Source organism: Physeter macrocephalus, chromosome 21 (assembly GCF_002837175.3).
Source record: "Physeter macrocephalus isolate SW-GA chromosome 21, ASM283717v5, whole genome shotgun sequence".
Lineage (NCBI taxonomy): Eukaryota > Metazoa > Chordata > Mammalia > Artiodactyla > Physeteridae > Physeter > Physeter macrocephalus.
In genome coordinates, this window is record NC_041234.1 from 109,727,009 (window position 1) to 109,740,667 (window position 13,659).

Here is a 13,659-nt window from a genome sequence, read left to right on the forward strand (position 1 = left end):
GGCATGTGGGACCCTCCCAGACCAGGGCTCGAACCCGTGTCCCCCGCATTGGCAGGCGGACTCTCAACCACTGCGCCACCAGGGAAGCCCCTAGATGTCTTTTTTGAGCCCAGGGGATGTTCCATTAGAACCTGTCCTTTGTCCATGTTTCATACTTGCAGGACTGGAATCACTTATGAAAGAAATCTCCTTTTGTAAGAAGATGCAACAATTGTTTAGGGGCACTGAGGTGGGGGCAGGAATGAGAAGCTGGAACTTATGTGAGATGTTCTACAGCAATTATTCTGAACTTGAGCCAAGACCTGAGAAACTGCTCATATATCTGGGGCTATGCCAGTACTGCAATTAGACACAATGCAACAGCAGCTTTTTCTTTTAGATGAAATAGGCTTTCAAATGCACAATATTGGTTTAGTGAATGAAAAAATATGGTTTTAGCCCCTATCCCGATTCTGCAACTACAGCAATAAGGTCAATTTTGAATTAATTAATGATATTTACTTTTATGTTGCTCTGATTTTGTCTCCAAGTCTTCCTCCCTGGTAGAGAAATATGAAAGAAGAATTTCAAACGAGAATTAAAATCAACACTTTTCATAAAAATACGTGCATGTGTGTTAGAGAGACAATGTTCCATCATGTTTATATTAGTATTTTTAAATCACACTATACATAACAGATGATTAGTTAGACTTATCTATATGATTTCAAGTTCTTACGGAGCATGATCTTGCTATGTATTCACCCATTCTCTCATTCATCAAACATTTGCTGGACTGCCGAGCAAGCAGGAACCTAGGTGTTAGTACCCATGATTATTTGCAGGGTTGGTGTTCATTCTGATAACATAAGCATTTAATCAGATCGTAGCTCACCAATTAACTGAATCAAAAAGAATTTCGGAAAAAAATCTCAATTTAACTAACAGTTATAGCCTCTGACATTTATTTGGCGCTTACTACATGCCAGGCACTATTCGGAGCCCTACACGTGCATTTTCTTTTTTTAACCCTCAGATCGACCCTAAGCGATAAGTACTACTTCTATCCCCATTTTATAGGTAACTAAGCTTAATATCTTGTCCAAGAAGCAAAAGTGGTACCCAAATCCATATAGTCTACTATCAGAATCCGTGTTTCTAACCACTATATAAAACAACATTTCTGAAGCACATTAAAATGCTAAAAGAAAACCAAATAAAACAAAAGAAATACTTTATCAAAATTCCAAGCTTTCATCTTTCTGTTCTTCCTACGTAATCTTTCTTTTTCTTTCTGTTTAATCTTTCTGTTTTGTTTACAAAGGGTGAGCCCCTGTATTATTAAGAAAGGAGTCCAAAAAAAAAAGGAGTCCAGACGTTCCTCCACAGCCCAGGGCATGGTCCAGTCAAAGACTAGGCCGTTTAGGCTCCGAATTCTCAGGGCTACTGGAAGGAATAGACTTTTTGTCCTTTCCTCCTCGGTGGGAGCCATTACAAGGCCCACTCAGGGAAAGACTCTATTGTTAAGTTCTCTAAATCTTATCCTTCACTTTCATTTACTTAAAAATATATTCTATATGGGAATGTTTACCTTTACACGATATATATGTAAATAGATAAGTATAAATTAGACTTAGTGGCAAGTACCATATAAAATCAATTTCTCAATAAATACTGATACCCATCACTTTAAAGAAACTTGATATACAGACATCCAAAGATACTTATAAAGGAAACTTAGGGAGCTTTACTTATTAGCTTTACTAATTAATTCTTTGCAAATACATTAAGAGATGAAAAAGGAATATATACACAACTTATGAAGAATGCATCTTTTTCTGAAAAGCAAGGTAGATGTATTCATTCTTTTAACAGTATGACTATATATATATATATATATATATATATATATATATATATATATATATATATAATTCTTAAGCACCTATACTCTCTGCTAAGCTTTGTGTCTGGTGCTGGGCATACAAACGTGAACTGCACACAGTCCCTGCTCTTACAGAGCTTACAGTCTAGCAAGAGAGACAGGAAACAGGCAATGACGCTAAAGCTGAGAAGAAATGAAGAGGGGCTTGTTATGCCATAGCATGAACACCTGACCGAACTGGGGTGCAGGGGAGGAGGAGAGGCAGGAAGGAAAAGCTTACCTGAAGGAAGAGGGCTAGAGATAGGAAATCTGATAGTGGAGTAGGAGAGAACAGTAGGTGTAAAGTCCAAAAGGCAAGACAACTAGGGGCATTTAAGAAAAGAAAGTGGGAAATAGGGAGACTGTTGTAGTTACCAAGGCAACGGATGGTTGTTAGGCTGGATTCCGGAAGTGGCAGTGAGGGCTAGCAGGGCGGATGGAAACAAGTGGGTTTGGGGGACTGATTAGAGGTCGGGAATGAGTGAGAAAGGGGAGCAGGAGAAATGGCATCAGTTTTGGGGTACGCTGAGACTGAGCTGCCGACAGGAAATTCAAGGAGGCAAATTGGAAACGCAGACTCTGAAGTTTAGGAGAAAGATCTAGACTAGAGCTACAGATTTGGGAGCTTAAACCACATTTTACCCCTCGCACACAATGTTCTTCCATAACTTCCCTCTGTATGAAATGTTAATTCAGCAAATAGCTACTACATCTTGCTAGGTGCCAGGCACTGTGTTAGATACAAGATTCTATTTGATGCAAATTAATGAAAATAAACGAACAAAAACAACAAAAAAACAGTTTGACTTATTTTATAAAAAATTAACACTTATGCCTTGATTTGATCAAATCTTTTTTTTACCAAATCTTATCTATTTGGCTTAGCAATTAAAAGTCTTGAAGAATTATTTGGAACTGTTAGAATCCCCACTACTCACAGACCAATTAGGTAAAATGAACAGTGTTTGTAGCATAAATAATGCTCTGATTTAATTTAGAAACCATGATGGATAACAGATAAAATCATTTATCCATCCATGTCATTTATTCAGTAAGCTGCCTTCTTCCTTATAAATACATTAGGCAGTTCTAAACCGAGGCAAATTCAAGCTACTCCCAACAAATAGTTTTATTCTGGGTGACAGACAGTCTCTACAATGAAAGCAAGCTTGATTTATTTTAACATGGCCAATTGTTTTTCCTGTTTTCGTCTTATGAGTGGTCACTTGACGAAAGGGAATAATCTACTTTTTATACAGTTATTTTCCAAGGTAAGTTTAGTACTGAGAGAACAATGGATGCTTATTATGAAAAAACGGAGAAAGTTAATCCTAGACAGAATGCAAGAATGAACTGCTGCTGGTTTTAGATGCCAAACTGGTTTTTCACACGTACACAAACTCAGAAAATGTACTGATGAAAAGTAATAAAGATGGGTACCTTTTGAAAAAAGTTTACATGCTTGAAAGAAAGAGTATCCAACTCCCACTGCAGAAAGAAAGTGTAACGCCATTAAATAAGAATATCAGAAAGAAAAAAAATGAAACAACACAAAACAAAATGTACTTTTAGTGACTAAGGCCTTGAGTGGGTCTTGGGCAGTCTTTTTAGAGCCCCGTTCCTCAGCCTGAGGCATGCCGCTTTCGGAGTGCCGCTTTCGGAATGCCTTCAGAGGAGTTGAGCTTTTAGAAGACCATAAAGCCAGAGGCCTTAGTCATGAGGGAAAGAATAGTCTAGTGTATTGAGTATTTTTTTTATATTCTACAAATTTTTTTCCACTTTGTCTTCACAACAACACTTTAAAATCAGTAGGTATTATTGTTCCTATTTTACAGACAAGGAAACCAAGGCAAAACCAACAAAGGAGGTTAAGTGAACTGCCCACGGTCACATAACCCATGAATGGAGCCAGAAATCTGAGCTCTGCCTTCTGCTTAGGAATATCAACCTATTCTATTTTTATTCTCATAGCTGTTGGTTTTTATCCCCTATTGGTTGTTTGTTCTTTTTATTCTTTTTCCCAGTATCTTCTTAGTATAATTTATTTATGGCATTGATCATGGTTTGACTTGTGAGTACATTTTTATATTTAGTAACTATTAACTGTATAACTTTTATCATCTTAGCCTAGTTATCTGCTTTCATCACCTCGCTTTAACCTGATCCATGCTGGGGCTGAGCTGGATTTTTATATTCATTAGGCCTGGCTCAGGCTTTCTCTGATTTTCAAAGCAGTTCCCATCATTAATGAAGTCTCTGATTCTCTCAGATCAAAGAGACCGAATTTAGTCCCATGTTCACCCACTCAACTAACTTAGGGCCCCAAAGGCCAAATTTCTTTCCCCTAAGACGCCCCAGAGGCAGCTCAAGAAAAACCTTGGGGCAATCAATAGTCATCTTATTTCCAAAGTAGCTCAACGGCACAGTGAGGATAATTCTTTTATCCCATAGAACGTAGAAAACAGAAATGGATATTACATGTTTAACACTAGTCTACAGGGATTAAAACGAGTAAATGAACTGAGTAACAGTTAATTACCAGTGAAACTATTCAATTTACCTGTGCCTATTTAGAAAAGGCAATTCATTCGATTATCTATCTATGTATCTTATCAGTCACTTACTAGAAGCTTATAAGAACCAAGTAATAGTTTATCCCAAGAAGTGGTAAATGCATGCGTGTATATACCAGTTTCATATGCTTTCCTCTACCTGCTGAAGAAAAGGGTGAGTTTGATGCTAGTATAATGTTCATATTCATTGCAAGACTGGGCAGTTCAGTCCAGATGTTCATCATCCTGTACTATACTATACTACTACTATGTTTAATTATTGTACCATGATCTCTATCACAACTCCTGCCTTGTGCAATATAATTTGTACATGACCAAGGACGCTAAAAATAAAGTTTCAGTTTCTCGGGACTGAAGAATGAGTTCAGTATTTACATCAAGAGTAACAAAGTAAACAATAGCAGGGAAAGAAGAGATAGAAAAGGGGAATGTAAGATACTCTACCTTGTTTAGGTGAAAAAAATGGTTCTCTAGGTCTGATCAAACTGTCAGAAGCAGGTACTACAAATGGAATTGGCCTCACATGCTTATCAGTCAGGTTTCTGAAACCGGCTTGTTGGTTCTCAAATATACTTCGGATGTTTTCAAGCTTGAGTTGTATGGTCTGCATTTGAACCTGCAGGTTGCATAAGAATTCTATGAAATAGTTTCTGAAATGGGGGTCATTACAAATCCTATTACATTTCTCAGACTCAGACAGATAAAAAATTAATATAGAGTTTAATATATAACTAGAAGAAATTTAGGAAAGTCATGGGAAACAGATTAATGCATTATTTCACATGGTTATAAAACCAGAAGGTCTCAGCCAAAACAACTTGAAGAAGAAATTTATCAAGCAGTCATGAAATAGGTCACTGCATAAAGTGATTTACCCTTCATTGGCTGAAAGGGGATCAAGGCCTGAAAAGAAGGCGTGTTTGGTACGAGAAAGCCACCAGGTTAAGCGTTATCACGGTAGTTCGTTATATTTTAGCCTGCAGGACATTCCATAGTTCACCATGTTGTAAAAGGTTCCTCAGAGCCACTGATGATTTGAGGCAGCCAGAGAATCACTTGGTTATCGCCATGTTTCTGATCTTCTGGGGCATTCCCCTCAGATCTGCAGCTAAGAATGGATTTAGATACTGCTCCAAACTTAAGGGTCAATGAGACATTTTAGCAGCAAATAGCATCACAAATGCTCTTATCCACAATGTGGAGACAGGGCTTCATGGCAGCTGCAACAGGGTGGTGCTGAACTAACCTCTAGCTCTCTACCCTGCCAACACCAGCCTCTGCTGTTCCCCCTTCCCCAAGAGGACCCAGATCCTTCCCTCATCTCTTCATCCTCAAACTGAGTAGGAAAGCCAGATCTGTGTCCCCAGAGCATCTGCTGGTGGTCACTGCAGCACAGAGGAAAGATGTTTTGGGTAGAGTGTTCTTGATATGGGTCCAATATTCTAGGACACTTTTGGGCCTTAGTCCAAGGATGCACAAGAAAATGTATGTGAGAGCTCCCAGTATGTGAAAAGAGTTTAAAAATAAGGCAGTCATGGGACTTCCCTGGCGGTCCAGTGGTTAAGACTCTGCGCTTGCACTGCAGGGGGCACGGGTTCGATCCCTGGTCAGGGAACTAAGATCCTGCGTGCCGTGCGGTGTGGCCAAATAAATAAAAATAAACAATAAATTAAAAAATTAAAAATACTGCAGTCAGAGCTCAGAAAGGAAATTACTCTTCATTATAAGGCAAACATAAGCCTTTGGATTCTCTGACGCCTAACAGTGGCTCTGATATAACCCCTAATCCTTAAGAGAACTGTGTAATTGCAATGTGATATAAAGTTACCTGTGAAGCAGTAAAACTCTTATCAACACTAATGCAATTATAGTTTTTTAAAGTTTGTTTACTTGCCTCCAAAAGCCTCTTACCTTGAGTTCAGGGGATAAAATCACATCAAATTCATACTGCAGGGTTTCAGGATCATAATTTATAAAGGGTAGAGCCATTTCAAGAAAATTTTCAATGTCCTGGAGGGCCCTCTGAGCATCTTTCTTAGACTGAAACTTATTTATTTCTTGATTAGCCAGAAGGCACTCTCCTTCATCACAGCACTGGAGAGCCTGGTGAGCAAATCACACACATGCACAAACCATGAATGAATAAAGAAGAAATATGTTTGTCCCTTAGGAGAGTGTTTATCAGAGCTGTTAAAAAAAAAAAAGATATCTGGTTTCTACCCCCAGAAATTCTGATTCAGTAGCTCTGGGCTGTAAGCCAGGCATTTATATTTTTACAGCATTCCACAGGTACTTCTTTTTTTTTTTTTTTTTTTTTTAATTAATTTATTTATTTGTTTATTTTTGGCTGTGTTGTCTTCGTTGCTGTGCGCGGGCTTTCTCTGGTCGTGGCGAGCGGGGGCTGCTCTTTTTCGTTACAGTGCGTGGGCTTCTCATTGCAGTGGCTTCTCTTGTTGCACAGCACGGCCTCTAGGTGCGTGGGCTTCAGTAGTTGCGGCACGCGGTCTCAGTAGTTGTGGCGCACAGGCTTAGCTGCTCCGCGGCATGTGGGATCTTCCCGGACCAGGGCTCGAACCCGTGTCCCCTGTGGGCTCGAACCCGTGTCCCCTGCATTGGCAGGCAGATTCTTAACCACTGCGCCACCAGGAAAGTCCCTTCTTTTTTTTAAATTGAAGTATAGTTGATTTACAATGTTGTGTTAATTTCTGCTGTACAGCAAAAGTGATTCAGTTATACATATACATACATTCTTTTTCATATTCGTTTCCATTATGGTTTATTACAGGATATTGAATATAATTCCCTGTGCTATCCAGTAGGGCCTTGTTGTTTATCCATCCTATATGTAATAGTTTGCATCTGCTAATCTGAAACTTCCACTCCATCCCTCCCTCACCCCCCCTCCCCCTTGGCAACCACAAGTCTCTATGTCTCCACAGGTATTTCTGACACACAGCCAAGTTTGGGAAGTGCTGCACTCATTTCATAATGAGGAATTCATTCTGCAGCAGGTGTATGACCATTCTCTCAACACCAGCACTTCAGCTGCACGCTATTTTCCCAAAATCAATAATTGAAATATGAAACTCCTCGCAAAATATCAAGTGTAATATAAATGCACAATGATTGCCAAGGACAAGGATAAACGTTTCCTTGCCAGAGAAGGAGATGTACAGATTAGAATGCTCACATGCAGATCTGATGCCTATAAGTGATACCCCTATTTTACCTTCCACTGCCACGATCACAACTTCTCTTCACCGCCTAATCATCAAAGGGGTCAGACCCACAAGCCATGGAGGAATAGTTTCCAATCACTGTTTAATTTGTTATTGCTGTAACTATGAAATGTGGAATGAGTGTCAGCCTTTAGCAAAATGCCCCCAGGGCTTTTTTAAGTGTTCTGATAGCAAACTATCGCCAGGGCAGAGGCTACAGAGATGGACCCAAAATAGAGAGGAAGCCACTGCCACCACCATGTCAATATTCAGAACAGAGGCCAAAATTCATACAATACTGGACCTGCTCTGAATACTGCAAAGTAGATGGATTAAACAAGCATAATCAAACTCAGTCCTTCAGACTTCTTACAAATTTAATTCCAAAGCTATACCAGGCCTTAGCCCCACAGCCTCTGAGAAGGACCCAGGGGAAAAAAAAAAAGTATCTTCTCTTTCAGAAATGCACCATGTCCCATGACACTACCTGCTGTAGGATTTTATGCATTTTAAAGGTCCTGCTGAGCTGTATCCGTTTGGTTTTGATCTCATTCACCAAAATATCAGAAAGGTAACGGAGCTCATTGCATCTCTGGCAGATCAAATCCAGGGCGTAATGGTGACTGGCCGCGAGCCTGTGTCCATGTAGAATCACGAACTGGGCCTTTGCTAACAGGTCCTGATTTTAAGAAAGAAGGCAAACAAAAACTGCATGATCTCTGTCTGAATAGAGGGGGAGAAAAGAACGTAATTAAACAAGCATAATTGACTGAACCGGAGACAGATATTGCCAAATATACAGTTTGTTGTCATACTTCTGCTGGCTGCAAAAAAAGCCTCCAGTTACAGTCACTAGCTATGGCAGTGATGTCATCAGAAGCTCATGCACTTCTGGTCACAGAAACAGAAAATTAACCAGCCTGCCCAGAATGTGTACAGATTCAGAACAGAACCGCATATATCAAATGAGGTACACAAAAGCCAAGTGAAAGCTAAGGGATTTCATATCACTTCAGTCTTGGAAATCCCGTTAGGTCTACCTGAGTACTTTACACACATGAAGGGACCGTCACAGGGTTTCCCTGTCAAAAGGGATCTCAGCAGCCTAGTCTCTACTCTATCAACTACTGACCGCCCCCCAACCCCACCCAGTATAGTGCAAGATGAAAAAGTTCTAGAGATCCGTTATACAACAACGTGAATATACTCAATGAACTGTACACTTCAAAATGGTGAAGACGGCAAATTTTATGTTGTGTGTCTTTTACCACAATTAAAGCTAAAAATTATACAAAACAAAATGAAAACAAACAAAACAAAACCAAACAAAACATTCAAAGCTCCCTAGTTTGCAAGCCAGTTTGCCTTCTCTTTCTCCTATACCATAAAGATTTGTAAGTTGCCCCATGATCACAAAGATCTACAAGCACAATTTCAGAACTGGGCACCACAACTGCTGCCTCTCAGACAGGAGAGCAAAGCTAGAATGTGCTGAGTATTAAAGCCATGAGTCCAAGCTTTAAGACCAGCAGAACAATGATAGCCGGCTCTTGTGGGTACTTACTATATACCCATATATCCCAGGTACTGTGCTAAGTGTTTTATCTACAGCATCTAAATAAATCCTCACAATCACTCTGAAAAGTAGGTCATTACGTCCCCAATGTATAGATGAGGACACTGAGGCTTAGAAAACTTAAATCGATTTACCCAAGGTCACACAACTGGTAAGGCTAAGTAGATCTATCTGTATGAACCTATGTTTGGTTCAATTGCATATATCAAATGATGGTTACTTAAGGAATTATGTTGTTATGTTTCCATCATTTTCAAATACCAAATAGCATTCTTGATAGATATTTTTCTAGCTTCTTCACAATGATTTATGCTCTTGTTCCTATTGGTGGGCCTGAAACAGTTACAACTATATAACGTAACTGCAGTGTCAACTCAGGCCCACATTGAACAGAAGAGAATATAGACCAATATTACTGAACCAATTATACAGATTGCTGCTATGAGAGATTACTCATAATAAGGGTTTATATTACTAAAAAACATCAAAATGTGACTATTATACCCCATAAACATAGAGAACATCTAAAATGTAATCTTACCTGAGAATTTTCATCTAAGTTTTCCAACTTTTTAATTTTTTGTTTTACTTGAGCTATATTCCCTGTTACATCTGCCAACTCTGCTTGTTGGTTTAATAGAAGTTCAGCTTCACTCACGAGCTAAAAATAAGGGGGAGAAAAAGTCTTAAAAGCATATAAATTATTAAGCATTTTCCCTTAATAATCAAGTTTTGTAGTAAATGCTAGTAATTAAGAACATCAATATGGAAAAATCTCACATATGGAAAATGTCTTCAGTTATTTTATTCACAGAAATCAATTTAATCTGTTAAAATTTAACCTGCTAGACATCAGTGTGTACTGATGATTTATAAAAGATCACTATGTACATGTAAGGGCATGTGTATATGGACAGGTATGGAAGAATATATACGTGTATATACATGCATATATATTCCCTAGCTCTACGGTGAATGGTTCTAGAAACAAAGACCCTTCAGTAGCAATGAGCACACCTAGCACCCAGATCTTGGTCTTTAATATCATTTCCCAGAAAAAGAAAGCGGGGCTTTGCAGGAAATTGGCTGGTTCTAGGGCTGAAGCAGAGTAGGAATAAGATTACTTTGGAACATCTCTTTATGCCAGGAAGTAAAGAAGTGATCAAAATGTTTGGACATGTCACAAGGACACAGCAGCCGGGTGGAAACACCAAAACAGTTAAGAACAGTAATGAATTAAAAACTAGGAAGCCATGAGCCCAATAAATAGATAAATACCAAACAGCATTCTTTTTTTTTTCTTTGAAAACCCCCCTTTATTTATTTATTTATTTGGCCACACCGCACAGCTTGTGGGACCTTTGTTCCCCAACCAGGGATTGAACCCGGGCCCTTAGCTGTGAGAGCGCAGAGTCCTAACCACTGGACCGCCAGGGAACTCCCCCAAACAGCATTCTTGATAGACATTTTCCTAGCTTCTTCAAAATGATTTGTACTCTTGTTCCTATTGGTGGACCTGAAACAGTTACAACTCCACAACATATCTACACTGAGATAGATATGGAGATCGGCATTTCACAACCATCATACTTTGAAGCAAGAATCATCAATTGATGCTAAACTGGATGGGGAATTTTTGATGAGGAGCAAGATATTTGCATGGCTTTAAATTTTGTCCCCACATATTGTCTACTAGTTGCAAGAGGGAAAAAAGTAACTATGCTCTGGAGAAGTTCAACAACACTCTGACAGGGTGATCAAAAGCCCTACCAACAATGAGGGGTAGATGGACCTCATCTACCTGCAGACATGATACCCTCCAAAGGCAACACCACTTATGCAATATTCTTGCTGGTCATGCGGAGATTAATCTAATCATGAGACAATGTCAGACAAACTCAAAATGGTGAATATTTTATTTAAAAAATGACTGTATGTTTCCAAAATGTTAGTGTCATAAAAGACAAAGAAAGGCTATGGAAATGTTACAGATTAAAGGAGACTAAAGACACGTGACAATTTAATGCAATACCTGACCCTCTAGACCGGATGCTGTGCTGAGGGGGGAAAATGATATAAATGGCATGATTGAGTCAATTGACAAAATCGGAATACTGATGGCAGATAATTAGAAAACTATTGCATTATTCGTAAATGTACAAAATTTGATCGCTGTACTGTGATTATGCAAGAAAATATTCCTATTCTGTATGTTCAAGAGTATCTCAAGTTTGAGAATATTCCATTTTTTCTTGTAAGTTTGAATTGCCAAATAAGCCTTTATTTAGTTAATTCCTAAATATCCAGAACCCATCTGCATGTCACTATGAGAGACAGATCGTGTCAGTGAGATTACAATCCAAGACAAACAACAGCAATACCGATTGGAGGCAACAATGACTTCTTGAAACAGACTATATAACCACAGGACAAGAATTTAACCTGGAGGCAAATTAACATATAAGTAGAGGCGCAATGGGTCTATTCAGGAAAAGGGTTGTTTTTGCACGTGTTTGGTTGGGGAGGAGGGACTGACACAAATAATGTGGAAGGCCCAAGAGCAATTTGACCTATTGTCTCTTTAAGAAAGGTTTCATGGAGAGCAGGGCACTTCAAAATCTGAATCACTGGAGGGAAAGGCTGGTAGTAACTGAGCCCTGGGTCCAGAACGCAGTGCCCCTCCCCCAACTGATTCTGCCAGACAAGTCAGCCACTCATGGGTAGAAACAAGCTGACCACGTGCAAGAGAGAGAAGTGAGTTTTCCTTGGATCCCTGGGAAAACACTATGACAGAGACTGGGAGAAGCTTGGATGTTGACCATTAAAGAAAAGAAGAAAACAAATCCATATGGGATGGATTTTTCAGAAGGATGGAACTAGAATATACTTATAGCCTTCCTTTTAAATAATGTATAATTAAACATGATTTAATTTCATCCATCAGGCTTTCATAGAAAATAAATTGCTGGATCAGAAAAAAATGTTTCGTTAGATTATATTAAATATGGTCAGCATAGATATATGGTATCTAAAAAATCATGAAGGAAGTTGGTATTATTTCCTTGGAAAGTTATCCCATAGTCCGAAAGCATTTTGTATCTTAAATAAATTTGAATGTCAAAAATCAGTGTAGATAGCAACTTTATCCCTGTCACCTATGTTAGGACTTAAGTGCTTTCTCATAAGAAATGAGTTTAAGCCAGAGAAGTAGGAGTCTTGGCATTTTTGAAGCTGTTTTCTTCATTCTAAGTCAAGGTTCACTCACACTTGCCTCTTTTCACCTCTCTGGGGGTATAAATGGGCACCTTGCGAGACTGTTTCTGATGATCAAGGAGTAAGAACCTCCAGCATAATGAAAAACACTGTATCAAGGAAAGTTTTAACTGACCTCTTGAAAATCTTGCTCAAACTTCCAGAGTTGCAGATATTGCTCCATTTTTAGCTGGTGTTTTTCCCAAAATCCATCAAAAGCTATTTCCATATCATGTACTTGAGTCAGCAATCTTAACAAAGCAAAGTCATAATTAAAACAACGATTTGTGTTGCAGGTATGCAGATAAACCTGGTCTGGACGTTAAGAATTATAGGCAAAGTCACAGCCCATGACATTTGGTCCAGGTAGAGACTATCAGTGTCCACAGAACCTCCTCTATGAGCAAACTAATCTCTGTGAGACAACTCAGGAAGGAGTTCTCAGATTCCCAGAGGTCCAGGATTACTTTCACACTTAACAGGTAGCAGCAAAAATGTATAATTCCCTTTCAAAGGTATAAAATAAATAACTCTAAACCCAAAAGAGTACTACTCACTTATTAATAGTTTGCCAGTCACCACAAATTTGCTGATGATTTTCAAGTCTTGAACTCACAGCATCCTCGGCATCAGGCACTTCCAGATTTGTTAGCAGGATTTTTCCTTCTTTGGTTACAGCTGTAATATCCTTCTGTACAAAGGCAAAATAGGATGAATCAGCCTGCTGGGAACCTATTCTGAATGACCTGGGGGAAAGGAAGCATACAGCAACAGCATGCAGAATAGAAACAGCAGTTCTAGAACGGCCTTTGCTTTCATAAGTGAAAAATCAAGTGAAAAATACCTCATTACCACAGAATCCAAAAGCTGTGAGAATCTCCAAGAAGCCCTGCCTATTGAGATGGATTTGTAATCACTAATTTTATAAGATCTTTACAGATAGAAGTACCCCATGCTCAGTTTGTAGCCTCCTTCTGTCACAGGTAGAAAGTTCTAATTTAGGGACCTCCCTGGTGGCACAGTGGTTAAGAATCCACCTGCCAATGCAGGGCACGTGGGTTCGAGCCCTGGTCCCAGAGGATCCCACATGCCGCGGAGCAACTAAGCCCATGCGCCACAACTACTGAACCCGCACTC

At 39.2% G+C, this 13,659-nt stretch overlaps 1 protein-coding gene across 2 annotated transcripts in view; it reads right to left on the reverse strand.

The window, feature by feature from the left end:
- MCF2 (MCF.2 cell line derived transforming sequence) overlaps positions 1-13,659 on the reverse strand; it is a 75,139-nt gene that overhangs the window by 30,047 nt on the left and 31,433 nt on the right. The window contains exons 9-14 of one of the 2 annotated variants that reach the window (XM_007100311.2): positions 9,812-9,931; positions 8,182-8,373; positions 6,388-6,579; positions 4,921-5,092; positions 3,344-3,391; positions 502-539 (exon numbers count right to left, since the gene is read on the reverse strand). In XM_007100311.2, the coding sequence (XP_007100373.2) occupies positions 502-539; positions 3,344-3,391; positions 4,921-5,092; positions 6,388-6,579; positions 8,182-8,373; positions 9,812-9,931 (762 nt within the window). The remainder of the gene's footprint in view (positions 1-501; positions 540-3,343; positions 3,392-4,920; positions 5,093-6,387; positions 6,580-8,181; positions 8,374-9,811; positions 9,932-13,659) is intronic. The other variant, XM_007100312.2, reaches the window with a different exon arrangement.